The sequence below is a fragment of the Lithobates pipiens genome, unplaced genomic scaffold, assembly GCF_037356315.1.
Source record: "Lithobates pipiens isolate NorthernLeopardFrog02 unplaced genomic scaffold, aLitPip1_a1.2 Scaffold_18, whole genome shotgun sequence".
NCBI lineage: Eukaryota > Metazoa > Chordata > Amphibia > Anura > Ranidae > Lithobates > Lithobates pipiens.
In genome coordinates this window covers 594,650,376-594,670,932 of record NW_027507758.1, presented here as the reverse complement: position 1 = coordinate 594,670,932, position 20,557 = coordinate 594,650,376, and the positions used below count along the sequence as shown (strand labels likewise).

The following is a 20,557-nucleotide window of genomic DNA, read 5'->3' as shown; positions in this document are numbered from 1 at the left end:
TCGCTCCAGCTGCTGTCTCGGGTCCTCATTGGATAGACTGATAGCAGCCGGAGCCATTGGCTCCCGCCGTTGTCAATCAAATTCAGTGACACGTGAGCTGGGGGCGGGGCCGAGTCCCACTGTCTGTGTCAATGGAAGCAGCACTCGGAAGCGCACACCCGCACGAGTGCCCCCCATGGAAATCGGCTCTCCGCGGGGTCACTTAAGAAGAGGAGGAACCAGGAGCACAGCTGAGGGACCCCAGAAAAGAAGTATTTTGCACAGAGCAGGTTAGTATAACATGTTTGTTATTTTTATTTTTTTTAAACAAACCTTTACAACCACTTTAAGCATTCACTGCCACGGTCCACCAATGTAGGTGGGCATGGCATTGAAAGTTCACCCCCCCCCCCATTTATCTTTACAGGCCTCCACACCACTCTCCCCCCCCCCCAAGGTCAGGCAGAGATAACTCCACTCAAAGTCTCCCTTTAAGTGATGGGTGCTAGAAAATAGCATTCCAGTGCCCGCCACCCCTCTGCCACTTTCCTGAACCGAAAGCCTAAAGCCCACACGCAGGAACACAGATGACCAGTGTCTCATAAATACTGTTCAATCACTGTACAGAACTGCGGTATATGTCATATCAATAACAGTGTGTGATTGTCGGAGCACGTTAAAGTGTAAGCTCCTCAGATGTCAACAGCCCAGTGTTTTCAGCACAGTACTGTATATGTCTGAGCTATATAAATCTATAATAATAATAAAGTGTGAATGTGTGTGAGTGTGTGTGTGTATGGTAGAGTGTAAGCTCCTCCTGGTACAGAGACTGATGTGACTGGCTCAGTGTTCTCTGTACAGCACTATGAAATATGTCAGCGCTACTACCGGTATATATAAATGTATATTAATAATAGTGTGTGACTGTGGTGGAGCATTAGAGTGTAAGCTCATCTGGTACAAAGACTGATGTGACTGGCTCTTTGGCTATGCTCTGTAATGCATTGCGGTATATGTCAAAGATATATAAATGTATAATAATAATAATAATAGTGAGTGACTGTGAGGGAACAATAGATTGTAAACTCCTCTGGTGGAAAGACTAATATGAACAGCTGTGTTCCATGCACAGCATTGCGGTATATGTCAGAGATGTATAAATAACAATAATAAGGAGTGACTGTAATGGGACAATAGAGTGTAAGCTCCTCTGGTGCAGATACTGTTGTCAATGGCTAATTATTCTCTATACAGCATTTCAGAATATGGCAGAGCTATGTACAGTATGTCACAAAAGTGAGTACACCCCTCACATTTTTGTAAATATTTTATTATATCTTTTCATGTGACAACACTGAAGAAATGACACTTTGCTACAATGTAAAGTAGTGAGTGTACAGCTTGTATAACAGTGTAAATTTGCTGTCCCCTCAAAATAACTCAACACAAAGCCATTAATGTCTAAACTGCTGGGAACAAAAGTGAGTACACCCCTAAGTGAAAATGTCCAAATTTGGCCCAAAGTGTCAGTATTTTGTGTGGACAACATTATTTTCCAGCACTGCCTTAACCCTCTTGGGCATGGAGGTCACCAGAGCTTCACAGGTTGCCACTGGAGTCCTCTTCCACTCCTCCATGATGACATCACGTCTGACATATTCAGTCTGTCTGTTTGTATTCAGTCAATACTTTGCAGAACCTCCTTTCGCTGCAATTACAGCTGCAAGTCTTTTTGGGGATGTCTCTCCCAGCTTTGCACATCTAGAGGGACATTCATGCCCATTCTACTTTGGAAAATAGCTCAAGCTCTGTCAGATTGGATGGAGAGCGTCTGTGAACAGCAATTTTCAAGTCTTGGCACAGATTCTCAATTGGATTTAGGTCTGGGCTATGACTGGGTCGGTCATTCTAACACATGAATATGCTTTGATCTAAACCATTCCATTGTACTTCTGGTTGTATGTTTAGGGTCTTTGTCCTGCTGGAAGGTGAACCTCTGCCCCAGTCTCTAGTCTTTTGCAGACTCCAAAAGGGATATTTTATAAGATAGCCCTGTATTTGGCTCCATCCATCTTCCCATAAACTCTGACCAGCTTCCCTGTCCTTGCTGAAGAAAAGCATCCCCACAACATGATACTGCCACCACCATGTTTCACAGTGGGGACGGTGTGTTCAGGGTGATGTGCGGTGTTAGTTTTCCACCACACATAGCACTTTTTTTTAAGGCAAAAAAATCCAATTTTGGTCTCATCTGACCAGAGCACCTTATACATATTTGCTGTGTCCCCCACATGGCTTCTCACAAACTGCAAAAGGGACTTCTTATGGCTTTCTTTCAAAAATGTGCTTCTTCTTGCCACTCCTCTATAAAGACCAGATTTGTGGAAAACACGACTAATAGTTGTCCTGTGGACAGATTTTCCCATCTGAGCTGTGGATCTCTGCAGCTCCTCCAGTTGCCATGGGCCTCATGGCTGCTTCTCTGATTAATGCTACCCTTGCCCGGGCCTGTCAGTTTAGGTGGACGGCCATGTCTTGGCAGGTTTGCAGTTGTGCCATACTCTTTCCATTTTCAGATGATGGATTGAACAGTGCTTTGTGAGATATTCATAGCTTGGGATTATCCCAAGCTTTGAATATCTCACAAAGCACTGTTTAATCCATCATCGGAAAATGGAAAGGAGTATGGCACAACTGCAAACCTACTCCAATGGGATATTTTGTTTATAACCTAACCCTACTTTAAACTTCTCAACTTTATCTCCGATCTGCCTGGCGTGTTCTTTGGCCTTCATGATTCTGTTTGTTTACTAAGGTTCTCTAACAAACCTCCGAGGGCTTCAGAGAACAGATGTATTTATACTGAGATAAAATTACACACAGGTTGACTCTATTTACTAATTAGGTGACTTCTGAAGGCAATTGGTTGCACTAGATTTTAGTTAGGGATATCAGAGTAAAGGGGGCTGAATACAAATGCACGCCACACTTTTCAGATATTTATTTGTAAAAAACAAAATTAAAACCATTTAACCTTTTTCTTCCACTTCATGTTGGTCTATCACATAAAATCCCAATAAAATACATTTATGTTTTTGGTTGTAACATGACAAAATTTGGAAAAGTTCAAGGGGTGTGAATACTTTTTCAAGACATTGTATGTCAGAATTATATAAATGTATAATAATAATAGTGTATAACTGTGGCGGGGACAATAGAGTGTAAGCTCCTCTGGTGCAAAGACTAATATGAACAGCTCAGTGCTCCACGCGCAGCACTGCATAAAATATAGTAGCTATAAAAACATATAACAAGGATATAGTGAGTGACTATAATGGGAAAATAGAGTGTAAGCTCCTCTGGCGCAGATACTGTTGTCAATGGTTGAGTATTCTCTATACAGCATTTCAGATTATGTCAGAGCTATGTAAATATATAACAACAATAGTGAGTGACTGTGAGGGGACAACAGACTGTAAGCTCCTCTGGTGCAAAGACTAATATGAACAGCTGTGTTCCACGCACAGCATTGCAGTATATGTCAGAGATGTATAAATATATAACAATAACGAGTGACTGTAATGGGACAATAGAGTGTAAGCTCCTCTGGTGCAGATACTGTTGTCAATGGCTAATTATTCCCTATACAGCATTTCAGAATATGGCAGAGCTATGTAAATATATAACAACAATAGTGAGTGACTGTGGGGGGACAATAGATTGTGAGCTTCTCTGGTGCACAGACTAATCTAAACAGCTCAGTGTTCTATGCGCAGCACTGAGGAATAGGTCAGAGCTATATAAATGTAATAATAATAATAATAATAATAATAATAATAATAATAGTGTGTGACTGGGGGGGGGGGGGGGGGGGGGCAATAGAATGTAAGCTCCTCTGGTGCCCTGCTCTGTACAGCACTGTGGTATATTGACACAGTGCTGTTCAGAGCACTTATTTAAAGCTGAGGTCCACTCTAAAGTGGACCTTCCGCTCATTGGAATCCTCCCCCCCTCCGGCGCCACAATTGGCACCTTTCAGGGGGGAGGGGGGTGCAGATACCTGTACAGTACAAGTATCTGCACCCACTTCCGGCATAGCTATCTGCGGAAAGGGGCGTAGATTCTTTCCGAAAGTCCCCCGCTGCCTGCTGGGAAACACACGGATACCAGAGACAGCGGGGACCATCCTTATTGCGCAGCGTAACTCGCGCGTGCGCAGTAGGGAACCGGGAAATGAAGCCGAAAGGCTCCACTTCCTGATTCCCATACCCAAGATGGTGGCGGCAGCACCCGAGAGACGATCGAGAGATCGGCTTCGGGTGCCGACATCGCAGGCGCGCTGGGCGGGTAAGTGTCCTTATTTTAAAAGTCAGCAGCTGCAGTATTTGTAGCTGCTGGCTTTAAAAAAAAAAAAAAAAAAAAAAAAAAACGGCGGAACTCCCGCTTTAAATGTAAAATAATATAGTGTATATAATAATTGTGTGTGCGCAACTGGGGGGGGGGGCAATAGATTGTAAGCTCCTCTGGTGCCCTGCTCTGTACAGCACTGTGGTATATGTCAGAGCTACTGTATATAAATGTAAAATAATATAGGGGCAATAGATTGTAAGCATCTCTGATGCAAAGACTAAAATGAACAGCTCAGTGTTCTATGCGCAGCACTGCGGTATATGTCAGAGCTATATAAATGTATAATATTAGTTAGATGACCAGTGGCTCATAAGTACTGCTCAGTCTCTGTACAGAACTGCCACATATGTGATAGCAATAATAGTGTGCGATTGTTGGAGGACGTTAAAGTGTAAGCTCCTCAGGTGCAGATCCTGATGTCAACAGCTCAGTTTTTTCGGCACAGTACAGCACTGTTGTATAGGTCGGAGCTGTATAATAATTATAACAACATGTGTGGGGGACCAATTGAGTGTAAGCTCCTCTGGTACAGAGTGGCTCCGTGTTCTTTGTACAGCATTTTGGAATATGTCAGAGCTATATAAATACATAATACTAATGTTGTGTGATGGTGGTGGGGCATTAGAGTGTACGCTTTTCTGGCGCATGAGCCCGATGAGCGGTTTCCTGTACAGCACTATGGAATGTGTCAGCACTATATATTAAAAGAATATAAAAAAAAAAAAAAAAAAAAGTATTTTCATCCTTTGAAATATACCTGGGCTGGGACTCTCCCACACCACTGACTGCTCCGGCTTCTCTGGCTGGGTCACGTCCTCCTCCACCACCTCACGGATCCATAGGGAGATGTCAGGGTTAAACATCGGGGCTCCTAGGAAGGACAGATATATATTGCTCTGATTGTGGACAGTAGTGATAATAGAAGTATCCTGGTACAGCCGTGTCCATATTAAAGCATAGAAAGCTCTTAGTTTATGAGGTGTCATTTTGAAAAGGTTAAAGGGTTGTGGGTTATCACAGACCTATAATAAAGCTTTACCGGCTGTGATGACATTATGGTTCTTGTGTTCTGGGATCTTCCCTCTGGCCGGTGAAGACTCTTTCACCCCCTCCACTCTCAGCAGCTGCTCTGGGTTCAGGATGGCGTATCCTGGGGGGAAAAGATGGAGAGATATAATATATTTTGCAGTATAAACCAGAGAAAACCTCTATAATCAGTCATCCTGGAAATAGAGACCAGTGAGAAATGAATAGGCATGGGCCATGTGTTCTCACCTCGAAGATCCTGGATTGTTTGACCCAAAGTCATGCCAGTCACCCATAATGGCAGAGACCACATGACTAATGGCCGGACACTGGTCACATGACTGGGTCAGACATATACAGGGCTCTGGAATTTACAGAACAAGCTGCTCATCTGTTTCCAGCCTCGGCCTGGACCACTTATTAAAACGTTGCCAATTGACTTGCCAACCTCTGTTTATTCTTGGCCTTGATTCTGAATTTTAGTGCCTCCCTGTTTGACTCTGTTGTGGAAATTTTATGAAGATGTATTTTAATATGTATTGTCATAGTGTCTCCCAGTGTTAGTACTCCCGCAGCCCACTCTAAAGAGCTGACTGGAGAGACTGACGCTGGTTGAGATCCGTTTGGTAGTGAAAAGCTCCTTGGGGATGTAGAGAAGTGTTTGCGGAGTGGGGATATGTCCTCCAGCGAAGGGCCCCTGTGCGATGCACAGAACGATCGTCTGGGGGGGAATGTGTTCGCTCTGCAAAGACATTATCGGTTTAGAAGATGTGCGCTCGTGTCACCCCTGTATGCCTGATCAACATATTTGGGGTTAATTATGAATGAGCCTTAGCGCTGATATTATGAATATGTAGAGACATATTACAAAAAGGAATAGAAAAAAAAAACAAGGCAGCAACCACGTCGGTGTTCTGTCACTTTAAAATTATTGTTATATCTAATGGTGCGCTCGGGTCATCTTTCTAATTCAATGTCTGCACACAAATTATAAGCCTACAATATCTGAGGCTACTATAGCAATATGTGTTAAGCTTAAAGAGGGATTCCACCTAAAAAAAAAAAATATTAAAAGCCAGCAGCTATAAATACTACAGCTACTGACTTTTAATAAATGGACATTCACCTGTCCCGGGTTCCAGCGATGCCGGCAGCCGAGGCCGATCGATCGCTCGGCCCTCGGCTGCTGCCGCCACCATTCTAGGTGAGGGAATCAGGAAGTGAAGCGAATCGGCTTCACTTCCCGGTTCCCTACTGCGCATGCGCGAGTCGCGAAGCGCAATAGGGATTGTCTGCGCTGTCACTGGGACCCGTGTGTGTCCCAGCAGACATCGCGGCAGGACAGGAAATGACATAGACTCCCACGGGAGTCTATGCCCGGAAGTGGGTGTAAATACCTGTCTTTGACAGGTATCTCCACCCCCCTCCCCCCTGTAAGGTGCCAGTTGTGACACCGGAGGGGGGGAAGGGTTCCGATCAGCAGAAGTTCCACTTTAGGGTGGAACCCCGCTTTAAACAGGAGAAACAAGAAGTGAGAAATTCAGACAAAGAGAAAAAAACATTTAGAAGAGAAATCGAAGGAAAAGGTAAGTGAACCAACAATGCACTAGCTTAACCACTTCAGCCCCGGACCAATTGTCAGCCTAAGGACCAGAGGTCTTTTTACAATTTTGCACTGCGCTGCTTTAACTGGTAATTACGCGGTCATGCAATGTTGCACCCAAACGAAATTTGCGTCCTTTTCTTCCCACAAATAGAGCTTTCTTTTGATGGTATTTGATTGCCTCTGCAATTTTTACTTTTTGCAATATAAATGGAAAAAGACCGAAAATTTTGAGAAAAAAAAAATATATTTTCTACTTTTTGTTATAAGAAAAATCGAATAAACTCAATTTTAGTCATACATTTAGGCCAAAATGTATTCAGCCACATGTCTTTAGTAAAAAAAATGTCAATAAGCGTATAATTTATTGGTTTGTGCAAAAGTTATAGCGTCTAGAAACTAGAGTACATTTTCTCGAATTTACACAGCTTTTAATTTATGACTGCCTATCTCATTTCTTGAGGTGCTAAAATGGCAGGGCAGTACAAACCCCCCCCCCCCCCAAATGACCCCATTTTGGAAAGTAGACACCCCAAGGAAATCGCTGAGGGGCATGTTGAGCCCATTGAATATTTTTTTTTGTCCCAAGTGATTGAATAATGACACAAAAAAAAAAAAAAGGTTTACAAAAAGTTGTCACTAAATGATATATTGCTCACACATGCCATAGTTATATGTTGAATTGCACCCCAAAATATATTCTGCTGCTTCTCCTGAGTCGGGGATACCACATATGTGGGACTTTTTAGGAGTCTAACCGCGTACGGCACCCCGAAAACCAATCACTGCCTTCAGGATTTCTAAGGGTGCAAATTTTTGATTTCACTCCTCACTGCCTATCACAGTTTCAAAGGCCATAAAATGCCAAAATAGCACAAAACCCCCCCAAATGACCCCATTTTGGAAAGTAGACACCCCAAGCTATTTACTGAGAGGCATGTTGAGTCCATGAAATATTTTATATTTTGCCACAAATTGTAGGAATACAACCTTTTTTTTTTTTTTGCACAAAGTTGTCACTAAATGATATATTGCTCACACATGCTATGGGCATAAGTGAAATTACACCCCAAAATAAATTCTGCTGCTTCTCCCGAGTACGGGGATACCACATGTGGGGGACTTTTTGGGAGTGTAGCCACGTACGGGACCCCGAAAACCAAGCACTGACTACCTGATTTAAATATAAAACGCTACCAAGAAAAACTGTTAGCGATTGCAAGGATCAGGCCTGACTCTGCGATCGCTGCAGTTATGTGTTTAGTGTTTTGTAAGTGACAGTGATCGATCGATACTGCACTTGGGTGGGCTGGGCAGAGGGGCAAAACGCAGGTGCTAGCAGATATCTGGGCTGATCCCGCTAACAATGCGTTTTTTGGAACCCTAAACTGCTGGGGACGCTAGTATAGATCTGATCAAATCAGATATTGATCTGTTCAGATTCTATACCACTACAGGAGGTGTATGCTTTGCGCGTGGGTGTTAGTGGTACTGGCACTAACCTAGCGCTGCCTGGGGAGATGCAGACCCTGACCCTAAAACCTAATTGATATCACCCGCCGGGTGATCAGGGGGTTAAACCTTTATTGGGTAATAAATGGTGGTCACCTGTAACACTTATACGGTGATCACTGGTGAAAGGGTTTACTAGGGGCAATCGGGGGGGTTAAAATCTTTATTAGGTAGTGAATGAAGGTCCCTGGCGCTATATAAAAACCTGACAGGGAACCTAAATAACTAACTGGCTAACCAGCGTCACCAGTGACACTTATACTGTGATCGCTGGTGAAAGGGTTAACTAGGGGCAATCAGGGGGTTAAAACCATTATTGGGTAGTATATCGGGGTACCTAGCGCTATAAAAACCTGGCGGTAAGCCTAAAAAAATAACTAGCTACCTAGCGACACTAATGCAGCGATCAGAAAAATGATCGCTTAGTGACACTGGCAAAAGGGGGTGAAAGGGTTAACTCTAGGGGCAATCAGGGGGTTAAAACCATTAGTGGGTAGTATATTGGGGTACCTAGCGATATAAAAACCTGGCGGTCAACCTGAAAAAATAACTAGCTACCTAGCAACACTAATGCAGCGATCAGAAAAATGATCGCTTCGTGACACTGGCAAAAGGGGGTGAAAGGGTTAACTCTAGGGGCAATCAGGGGGTTAAACCTTTATTGGGGGGTGATAGGGGGCTACCCTGGACCTAACACTAACTGCCCTGACAGTTTTTACTTTTACAACTGACACTGAATGCATTGATCAGTAAATAAGTGATGACTGCAATCAGTGACACTGTGACTGGGGGGGGGGGGGATCGGGGGGCGATGGGGGGGGGGGGGGGGTTTGTGTGCCTGTGTGTACCTACATGTCAGTGTAATGTTGGTGCACACTTACTTTTTGTCTTCTCCTTGTAGTCCGGTCAAAAAGACCGCCCCGAGGAGAATGACATCACTTCCTCCTTCCTGTGTATACAATACACAGTGGGAGGAAGCTTCTCATTGGCCAGGAGCGATCGAGAGGGGATGGCCAGAAACCAACGGCCATCCCCTCATCCCGGATCACTCCTGCAGCGAACCAGACCGCCGTATCCAGCGGGAGGGGGTCCGATCGAACCCCCCACCCGCTGGAAGGCAGGCATGTACATGTACGTGCTTGTGCCTGTACATGCCATTGTGATGACGTACAATGGCATACGGCGGTCCTTAACTGGTTAAAGGAACCTATTTAGAAAATAAAACAGGAACCTTTACAACCCCTTTAAGATATTGCTTATTTGCACATTATAATATTGCATAGTTTGCATATTTGCACAGTATTTTACTAAGCTTAACACATATTGCTATAGTAAAAAAAATCCTCCCAGTTGCCAAGTACCAGTGATCAGACTCCCCAATCCTGCAATGGAAATGCTCTCACCCATGGACAGCAGGGCAGCGTGAATCTCCCTCATCACATTCTTGTACAGCTCCTTCTGCCAGTCCTCCAGAGAACCCCACTCCTCAGCCGAGAAGCAGGCCGACACATCATGGAAGGTCACCAGGGCCTGCAAAGGGAAAATAAAATACAAGACCTTCAATGGAGTCACTGAGCAGAGTTCAGCTACTCACCAATGGACATTTCCATGCTGAATTCAGGGACCATTCAATCCAGATGCCATTAAACAAACAGCTCACCATCAGAGGTCTACTGAGGGCCCCATTATGTCTACTGAGAGACAGATTAGCAATACCGGGGGTCGCAATACGTCTACTGAGGGCCCCATTGGGGCATTCGGGCCACCCCCATTGGGTCCACTAGGGGCCCCCATTAGGTCTACTCAGGGCCCCCATTAGGTCTACTGCGAGTCAGATTAGCAATACCGAGGACTGCATTAAGTCTACTGAGAGTCACATTATGTTTACAGAGATCCAGATAAGCTCTACTGGGGGCCACATTATGTCTACTGAGGGCCACATTGTGTCTACTGAGGGCCACATTGTGTCTACTGAGGGCCACATTGTGTCTACTGAGGGCCACATTGTGTCTACTGAGAGCTACATTATGTCTGCTGAGGGCTACACCATGTCTATTTAGGGCCTTGCAGCGTCTACTAAGGGCTGCATTAGGTCTCCAAAGGATCACAGCTACTTACTTCTAGAAACTGATAATGCAACTGTAGTATTTTGGAACTTTAACCCTTTAAACTGTGCTTTAAACGGGCTGTGGCGCCTGATCTCACCACACTATGACTGGCTGCACAATGCTGCATTAGGTCTGAGAGCCACATTAGGTCTACTGAGGGCTGAATTAGGCTTGCAGAGAGCCCCACTGTCTATTAAGAGCTGCATTAGGTCTATTGAGAGTCGCATCAGGTCTACTGTGGGCCATACCTACTTACCTCCAGAAATCAATAATAGCATTTTGGAATGTAACCCCTTTACACCAGGTGGAGCCACGCTTTAAATGGGCTGTGATGCCCCAAGCCGGTAAATGGGGCTTCCAATCTTGCCTGGGATTGGCTGTAAAATGCTTAAGTCATCGTAAGCCCTGCCTACCAACTCCCGATACTTAGTAGTTGAGTGTGAACCAGGGGCGGACTGACAACACATGGGGCCCCCAGGCAATAGAAGATTATGGGGCCCCCAGGCAATCAGAGATTATGGGGCCACACAGTATACACATACATGTACACATAGTATACACAGACATGTTTCTATTGGCTAAGGAGGTACTGGAGAGGTGGGGCAGCTATAATCTCAGGATTTTTAGAACAAAGGGATGTCGGTAAGGGACATTTCAGAGACAGATGTAAAAAAAAAAAAAAAAAAAATAAGATTTTTACATACTGTCCTTGGTTTTACTGAGGCTGGCAACCTTGATGGGGCCCCCTAGTGGCCCAGGGCCCTCGGGCAGTGCCCGAGTGGCCAAATGGTCAGTCCGCCCCTGGTGTGAACTGTCGGTAGAAGCTCGTTGGTCACAGTTCTCGGGAGTCTGATGTACCCTGTTTCCCCCGAAAATAAGACCTAGCATGATTGTCAGTGATGGCTGCAATATAAGCCCTACCCTGTTTCCCCAAAAATAAGCCCTACCCTGAAAATAAGACCTACAAGGACCTTAACTAGGGCTTATTTGGGGGGTAGGGCTTATATTGCAGCCATCACCGACAATCACGCTAGGTCTTATTTTCAGGGGAAACAGGGTAGCGATCCCAGAACAAGACAGCAACGCATATATGTGGCCCCCAGGGCTTTAAAGGAGAAGTTCACCTTTGGAACATGTTACATCTTCTACTTGAATTTAGTGTGAAACATGAAACATGTTTCAGCCACAGCTGCCTCTCCCTTGGGGGCAGAAAGTGGAACATGGGGGTGCGGGGAACAGCGGGTGCAGGGTGTTGAACCCCTGTCTGCTCTTTTTTCTTTATTTATTTTTATTTATTTTTCTAGATCTGCCTTCATAAAAAGAACGTCAAACACCCGAGCACCTGTTCCAGAAGAATAATGGCGCCGTGACTCAGGGAACGTCTCGTGTGTGAATAACAACAACATACACATTGTTATAGAACGGCACAAACGGGCAAACTGATGGCACTTATGAGTTTCCTTACCCGGACTGAGACCTGCTGGGGGAGGATTGCCGGGTCCAACGGACAGAGATCAGGATCCGCCAACTCCGACATGGCAGCCAATGCGATGCTGAGGGAACAAGTGTCTGTTAGATCTGTCTGTCCTGGGGAATCCAATACTGCATTATACCGACACCGACAGCGTCACCTCTCTCCTGGTTTGGGCTTCAGTTGGGTGTTCTGGGGTGTAGGAGAGGGTTGTGAAGGGTGTAAGGGTATATCATGGTTCTGGAGTGTCATCTGTAACCTGTTGGGGGTGCAAGATGTAGTGGGGTGTAGTAGGGGGCTGTGTATGGTGCTATGGAATGTCAGTCAGGCGTTGGGGTATCAGCTGCCCCCTCTCTCCAGATTTGGTGTTCTGGGGAGTAGGAGGGGGTTTTGAAGGGTGTAAAGGGATATCATGGTATTGGGGTGTCAGCTGTCACCTGTCTATGAAGTAGTGGGGTGCAGTAGGGGGCTGTATAGGGTATAATGGTGTATGTCAGTCGGGTGTTAGATGTCACCTGTCTCCAGTTTTTGGGTACAGTCGAATAATGGGGTGTCAGCTGTCACCTCTCCCCAGGTTTGGGGTTCAGTTTGGTGTTTTCCGGGGGGTAGGAGAGGGTTGTGAAAGCATACCATGGTTCTGGGGTGTCAGCTGTAACCTGACTATACTGTTGGGGTGCAGGATGTAGTGAGGTGTTAGGGAGTGTAGTAGGGGGCTGTGTAGGGTGCTATGGAATGTGTCAATCAGGCGTTAGGGTGTCAGCTGTCACCTCTCCCCAGGTTTGGGGTTCAGTTGGGTGTTCTGGGGAGTAGGAGAGGGTTGTGAAAGCATACCATGGTTCTGGGGTGTCAGCTGTAACCTGTCTATACTGTTGGGCTGCAGGATGTAGTGGAGCTTTATGGGGTGTAGTAGGGGGCTGTGTAGGGTGCTATGGAATATGTCAGTCAGGCGTTGGGGTGTCAGCTGTCACCTCTCTCCAGGTTTGGGGTTCAGCTGGGTGTTTTGGGGAGTAGGAGGTGGTTGTGAAGAGTGTAAAGGGATATATAAAGGGTTTAGGGGTGTCAGTTGTCACTTGTCTAAGGTGTATGTCAGTCGGGTGTGAGCTGTCACCTCTCTCCAGTTTTAGGGTACATTTAGGTGTTGGGCTGTTAGTCATCTGTCTCCATTTTTGGGGTGTCAGTTGTCACCTCCCCCCAGGTTTTGGGTTCAGTCAGGTGTCCAGGGTGTAGAAGAGGGTTGTGAAGTTTATACTATGGTTTTGGGGAGTCAGCTGTCATCTGTCTATTCTGCTGGGGTGCAGAATGTAGTGGGGTGTAATAGGGGACTGTGTAGGGTGTAATGGGGTAAGCCAGTCAGGTGTTAGGGGTGTTGGCTGTCATCTCTTCCCGGGTTTGGGGTTCAGTTGGCTGTTATGGGGTGCAGGAGAGGGTTGTGAAAGGTATATCATGGTTTTGGGGTGTCACCTGTGTATACTGTTGGGGTGCAGAATGTAGTGGGGTGTAGTAGGGGGCTGTGTAGGGTGTAATGGGGTATGTCAGTCGGGTGTTGAGGTGTCAGCTGTCATCTCTTCCCAGGTCTGGAGTTTAGTCGGTTGTTGAGGTACCTCTCCGGGTTTGGGGATCAGAGTTCCTTTGGGTGTTCTGGGGTGTAGGAGGGAGTAAAGGGATATCATGGTTTTGGGGTGTCAACTGTCACCTATCTAGGATAGTAGTTGGCTGTGTAGGGTGTCATGGGGTATATCATTTGGGTGTCACCTTTCTCCAGTTTTGGTTTACAGTCGGTGAAAGGAAACATATCTTTGGTTGTCAGTTGTCCCCGGTCTCCAGTTTTGGGGTACAGCAGAGGGCTATACAGGGTATGGGGTGTCACCTCTCAGTTTTGGGGTGTAGTAGGGCGTCATGGGAAATGAGGATATGGAGGTGGCAGCTCTCAGTTTTGGGGTGTAGTAGGGTGTCATGAGGATTTGGAGGTGTCTGCTCAAGTTTTAGGATGTAGTAGGGTGTCATGAGAATATGGAGGGGTCACCTCTCAGTTTTGGGGTGTAGTAGGGTGTCATGAGAATATGGAGGTGTCACCTCTAAGTTTTGGAGTGTCATGAGGATATGGAGGCGTCACCTCTCAGTTTTGGGGTGTAGTGGGGTGTCATGAGGATATGGAGATGTCACCTCTCAGTTTTTGGGTGAAATGGGGATATGCAGGTGTCAGCTCTCAGTTTTGGGGTGTAGTAGGGTGTCATAAGGATATGGAGGTGTCACCTCTCAGTTTTGGGGTGTAGTGTAGGGTGTCATGAGGATATGGAGTTGTCATCTCTCAGTTTTGGGGTGTAGTAGGGTGTCATGAGAATATGGAGGCGTCACCTCTCAGTTTTGGGGTGTAGTGGGGTGTCATGAGGATATGGAGGTGTCACCTCTCAGTTTTTGGGTGAAATGGGGATATGCAGGTGTCAGCTCTCAGTTTTGGGGTGTAGTAGGGTGTCATGGGGATATGGAGGTGTCAGCTCTCAGTTTTGGGGTGTAGCAAGGTGTCATGAGGATATGGAGGTGTCAGCTCTCAGTTTTGGGGTGTAGTAGGGTGTCATGAGGATATAGAGGTGTCACCTCTGTTTTGGGGTGTAGTAGGGTGTCATGGGGATATGGAGGTGTCACCTCTGTTTTGGGGTGTAGTAGGGTGTCATGGGGATATGGTGGTGTCAGCTCTCAGTTTTGGGGTGTAGTAGGGTGTCATGGGGATATTGAGGTGTCAGCTCTCAGTTTTGGGGTGTAGTAGGGTGTCGTAAGGATATGGAGGTGTCACCTCTCAGTTTTGGGGTGTCATGCGGATATGGAGGCGTCACCTGTCAGGTTTGGGGTGTAGTAGGGTGTCATGAGGATATGGAGGTGTCACCTCTCAGTTTTGGGGTGTAGTAGGGTGTCATAAGGATATGGAGGTGTCAGCTCTCAGGTTTGGGGTGTAGTAGGGTGTCAGGGGGATATGAAGGTGTCACCTCTCAGTTTTGGGGTGTAGTAGGGTGTCATGGGAAATGGGGATATGGAGGTGTCGGCTCTTACCTCGCTCCAGTGCTTTAGCCTCCTAAGCAGAAAACATTGGAAAAGCAGCTCATATCTGCTGCGCATGCGCAGTGACCGTTCGACGGGCAGCTTATGGGCTAACGGGCGCTTGGCATTTCGCGCATGCGCAGTGAGGCCGGAGTCGGCACTGCCTCTCGCGGCCATATTTAATCTGGGCGGACTGATCTGTGAGGAGAAAGCGGTGTGTGGGCGGAAGTCCGTCTACCCGTCTCCGCCTTTGCTCTCCTGCCCACTAACACCTGTGCCTTCTGTGCTCGAGCCCAGGCTGAGGGACAGAGCGGCGCGGACCGAAGCCACCTCCCCTCCTCTCTGTTTACATCCACAGAGGAGGAGGAGGAGGAGGAGGAGGAGCCTGCGCTCGAGGAACACACACCGCTGTATGTGGAGACTGTCAGCGCTGTTGTGAGGTATGTAAGGGAGGGTAGGGGGGTCTGCAATACTGAGGGGGGGGGGGGGGGTCCTGTACTACTGTGGGGGAGTCTGCACTACTGTGGGGGTCCTGCACTGAGGGCGTTGTCTGCAAAGCTGGGGGGGGGGGGTCCTGCACTGAGGGGGGTCTGTAATGGGGGGTTTGATTACTAAGGGGGGTGTCTGCATTGCTGGGGGATATCTGTACTGCTGGGGGTCTGCACTGAGGTGGGGTGGGGGGGGGGGGGGGGGAGTGCGGTAATCTCTTGTTCAATGGCATTAGTTCATAATTTATTTATATATATATTTTTTTTTTTTGTGAAAAAACCCCGAAATAAAACCTAATAAACATCCCGCACACAAGTGTCAGATTTGTATAATAATGTCTAAGTGATTGAGATCCCCCAAATATGAAGATCCCCCTGATGTGTTCATCCCCCCTCCCCCCCCCCCCCCTCCAGGAAACCTGTGTGCGTGTGTCAGTTGGTCGTCCCTAGCAACAAGAAATCAGCAGCAGCCAATCAGCTCTCACTGTCTTTATGACATCACAGTGGGACTGAGGATATAAATAGAAAGTGCCACACCATGAATCGTCATTCTGCAGTTGGCATTTGAAGTGAACAGACCTGATTTGAATTTGTCTGGCAAAACAGAGATCTTTACTGTTATTAATAGCGCAGAGCGACTTTGATACAGACCGATAATCTGTATACTTATCTACACTAAATACTAGTGTGATACTTTATATATATATATATATATACCGATCTAACACACGGTATATACTACTAATATAAATTCTTACTGTATTCTACCATCTGAAAGCAGCAATGGCGGGAAACGCCCAATATAATAGAAGTGGGAGGGGAGCTCCCGAAGAGGAAGATTACAACTGCATTTTGGAGACGCCGCCCGGCGTTTGGCTGAGTTCAGTCGTAAGCGACTTTGGTGACACGGCGATGGGCCGTTGGCTGAAAACGGTATTTGAAAAGAAAGCTCAGCCTGCCAGCAGACCCGAGCCGCAATTTCAAGACCAAGAAAGGACAAATAACGAACGGAAGGACAGCGTGGTGGCGGAGGTGGAGGTGGAGACGGGGGTGGAGGTGGAGGTGGAGATGGGGGTGGAGGTGGAGGTGGCGGAGGAGGCAGAGGAGGAGGCAGAGGAGGAGGCGGAGGAGGAGGCGGTGGAGAGCAGCGAGAACAAAGATGAAAGACCAAAGGAGCTGCCGCTCGATGGGGTCATAACATACGTTCAGTCGGTCAAACACAGTCGGGCATACTTGGATTTTATGAATAATCCAAATCCGTCTCTGACCACGGTCAGGCACTTTGCCCTTTGCCTGAGCCCCGACGACCCGACCTTCGCTCTGCAGCTTCTCCTGAATGAGTTGAAAGTGGAATTAAAGTCTAAATATGAAACGGTCCTCCAAGAGCAGCGGGTGTTGGACGACTTAGACAGAGACATCGCAGCTCTAGTTAAGTTTAATTTAGACCAACGGAATCTGGTCTCCCGATTCAAAAAACTGAAACGTACCAATAAGAAGAAAATGAAAGGGGCCATCGCCAAGCAGAGAAAGGAGGCTTGTGAGGCCAGAGAGAAGAGCGCGAGGCTGCAGTCCTATGGGCACCTCTTCTACTATCTGAAGACCAATCCAGTTTACCTGGATAGACTCATGAACCAGATGGTATCCTATGAGGAGATCAAAACATTTACCCAAAGAGTGCTTTTCCCGCTCTATAACCGCGGCGAAACTCCGCTAGAAGAGTACCATTTTGTAAAATTAATGGAATTTTCTCTTCGTAAGGAAGTGGAGGAAAACATTCTTAGCATTGAGGACTTATCGCTTGAAAAATCACTGATTTTAAAGCTAATCAAATATTTTTACACCGAAAAGCAAAAGTACAACAACATAGTGCAGGCACTGACTCCAGGGATACATCAGATACTGAGAATACAAGGCAGAGCCAACAAAATCAAAAGTTTGTACGCCCTGAATACACTTGTACAGGCCACATTCTCGTCTGTGTACGAGATTCCTTATGGGCTGAGATATCTAACAAAAGTCCTACACGAATCTTTGCGGAAAAAGTTTCCAACGGAAGATAAAGATTCACTGTTGGGGTCTGTTGGATATTTCCTCTCCGAGTACCTGCGCACAGCCATAGAGGAAGCAAACCAATATGGCTTCGATGTAGGTGACAAAACAATAGAGAAGAAGAACTTGAGATTTGTGTCTTCAGTCTTTTGCAAGACTATAAAATCTTTCAATCTCGAAAAATGGCACATAATTGGGGTGGAACGCTATATCAAGAGTACCTCCCAAAAGCTCAGGGAATTCTTTAGGCAAGTTCTGGACGCTCCAGATCCGGAGATGGAATTTGGCTTTACCAAGCATGCCGACGCTGTACAGATTGCTGAGATATACGTGGATGCAGAGGACATCATCTATACACATTCTCTGCTTTCTAAACATGAGCCTGTTGTATTTCGCGACCACGGACAGTTGGCAACCACGGAGGTTGTGTACCAAGTCTATAAGGATATTGGACCGGTGCCGCTCCTTAAGGATCTTGAGGGCACTTATGGAGCTGTCTATGATGAGACAGGGACAACGGCTAGACTCCCGCTACGTTTATTCAGCAAAGTTTCTCCCCTGGAAGATTTGGATGTTGAAACGGAGATAGCCAAGATTTCAAGCATAAAACTAGCCCTACAACTTATGGCTAAGACACCTGAAAATGAACAAAAGATGATGAAGACAGTCCAAGAAATGGAAGACCAGACTGTAATAGGAAGCAAAACTTCCACCAGTACTGAACATGTACACGAAAAGAAGAAATCCAGTTCAGCGGAAGACCATGATGCTTCAGAGGAATCCCAAGCACAAGATCGCAAAGACCATGATGCTTCAGAGGAAGCACAAGATCGCAAAGACCATGATGCTTCAGAGGAATCCCAAGCACAAGATCGCAAAGACCATGATGCTTCAGAGGAATCCGAAGCACAAGATCGCGAAGACCATGATGCTTCAGAGGAATCCCAAGCACAAGATCGCGAAGACCATGATGCTTCAGAGGAATCCCAAGCACGAGATCGCGTTAAAAACCATCAGATTTTACAAGAATCTGGTTACTTCACAGGGGGAGGAAGCGAGCAAGAGTTCATCAACCGACTTCGCGAAGAAATCCGAAACCAACATGAGCTACGTGACAAAAGACGATCGGAGGTAAAAATCAACCAGCAGGCATTGGAGGATGTCAAGGGGACCTTGGAAAAGCTACAGAACAAGATAGCCGTTTACAAAACGTTTAGGAAAAACTGTATCGAGAACTTGTTTGGTGACGACTCAAGCATTGAAGACGTCCTCTGGGCTGTTTACACTGCCAAAGAGCTATACAAGAGAGGTGTCATAGTGAGAACACACGGGGAATTCAAGGCAATGAAAAGAGAATTCATTTCTATGAAGGCTGTTGGTAAAAACTTGTATGTCCATTCAGACATAGTGTGTGAAAAGATCCCAATTATGAACATATTACATGCTCATCACAGCAAAACACCAACCATGAAGATTCTCAATTATGACGTCGATGTGGGAATGTTTCTTTTTCTGGTTCTGGTTTGCAGAAAACTTTGCAAAGAAACACTTTCATATGAGCTAGGATCGGGGATTTGAGCTAGGAGGGGGGGTTATGGAGGATTTATGCAAGGAGGAGGAGGGATTTGGGTGTGAGAATTTGCGCAGGAAGAGGGATTGGGCTAGGAGGGGTTGGGGGGGATTTAGGCTAATAGGGGGGATTTGGAGGTGAGGATTTTTTGCAGGGAGAGGTAGATTTGGGGGGGGGGGCTGGTCTAAGAGAGGGGATTTAAACTGTAGTGGGGAGGGGGCAGATTTGAGAATTGGTACAGGAAGGGGTTGGATTGGGCCAAGAGGGGGGATTTGAGCTAGGAGGGGTGAATATAGAATGTTTGTGCTAGGAGGGGGGATTTGGGGGTGAGGATTTGTGCAGGGAGAGGTGGATTTAGTGGGGGGGGGGCTGGGCCAAGAGGGGATTTGAGCAAGGAAATGAAGATAAGAGTTTGTTCTGAAGGGGGGGGGGGGGGGGGGTTAGGATCAACTTTAGCCCTTAGGGATGCCCCTGCTGCCCAGCTAGTATATTGAGAGCCACTTTGATCTACCCAAGCCTTTTGGGGTACCCTCTGCCTTATTTGTTTTTATCAGTTTTTATATAGGTTACAAGTGTTGTACGACCGCACAATTTGGGCGGCACAGTGGTGTAGTGGTTAGCACTCTCACCTGGCAGCAATAAGGTCACTGGTTCAAATCCCGACCATGACACCATCTGCCTGGAGTTTGCATGTTCTCCCTGTGCCTGCGTGGGTTTCCTCCGGGTACTCCGGTTTCCTCCCACAATCCAAAGACATGCTGGTAGGTTAATCAGATCCTTTCTATAAATTGGCCCTAGCATGTGTGCGTGCTTGTAAGCATGTCAGGACCCCGAGGGAAATCAAGATGCAACTCAACTCAAAGTAACAGTTACATATTGTAAAAAATGGCCTTGTCAGGAAAGGGGGTAAAACCTTCCAGAGCTGAAGTGGTCAATTTCGTTCTGATTCTGTGTATGCATTGTGTGGATTGTTTTTAAAAAAAATAAAAATTTTAAATACAAAATGATGAATTGCATTACTTTTGTGTGTTTCTTCCTTTACACATTGCCTAGTAGTTGTGGCCGTGCCATTAAAGAGGTTGTAAGCCTCGGAAAAAAGAATAACCTGCAAGCTAGTATGCATTATGGGGCAGGGCAGCTTACCCAGGTAGAGACTGGAGTGCTGTAGGGGGGTCTAAGGGGGTCTTCTGTTAAGCTGGTGGAAGAGGGAGCCCAGGCAATAGAGCAACAGGATGCCCACTGGCTAAACAAAAGCCATTCCATTACAGGAAGCATGGGGGCAGCAAGATCAGAGGGAGAACCTTTAAG

At 46.4% G+C, this 20,557-nt stretch overlaps 2 protein-coding genes across 2 annotated transcripts in view; one reads left to right on the top strand and one right to left on the bottom strand.

The window, feature by feature from the left end:
• Positions 1-15,276, bottom strand: part of LOC143989167 (zinc finger protein 783-like) — a 36,878-nt gene extending 21,602 nt beyond the window's left edge. Inside the window, exons 1-5 of the mRNA XM_077489198.1 lie at positions 15,155-15,276; positions 12,104-12,191; positions 9,934-10,060; positions 5,429-5,539; positions 5,147-5,260 (exon numbers count right to left, since the gene is read on the bottom strand). Coding sequence (XP_077345324.1) covers positions 5,147-5,260; positions 5,429-5,539; positions 9,934-10,060; positions 12,104-12,175 — 424 coding nt within the window. The 5' untranslated portion in view covers positions 12,176-12,191; positions 15,155-15,276. The remainder of the gene's footprint in view (positions 1-5,146; positions 5,261-5,428; positions 5,540-9,933; positions 10,061-12,103; positions 12,192-15,154) is intronic.
• An 84-nt stretch (positions 15,277-15,360) lies between these two features.
• LOC143986803 (uncharacterized) overlaps positions 15,361-20,557 on the top strand; it is a 93,646-nt gene continuing 88,449 nt past the window's right edge. The window contains exon 1 of the mRNA XM_077485210.1: positions 15,361-15,582. The gene's annotated coding sequence lies outside the window, so the exon portion shown is untranslated. The remainder of the gene's footprint in view (positions 15,583-20,557) is intronic.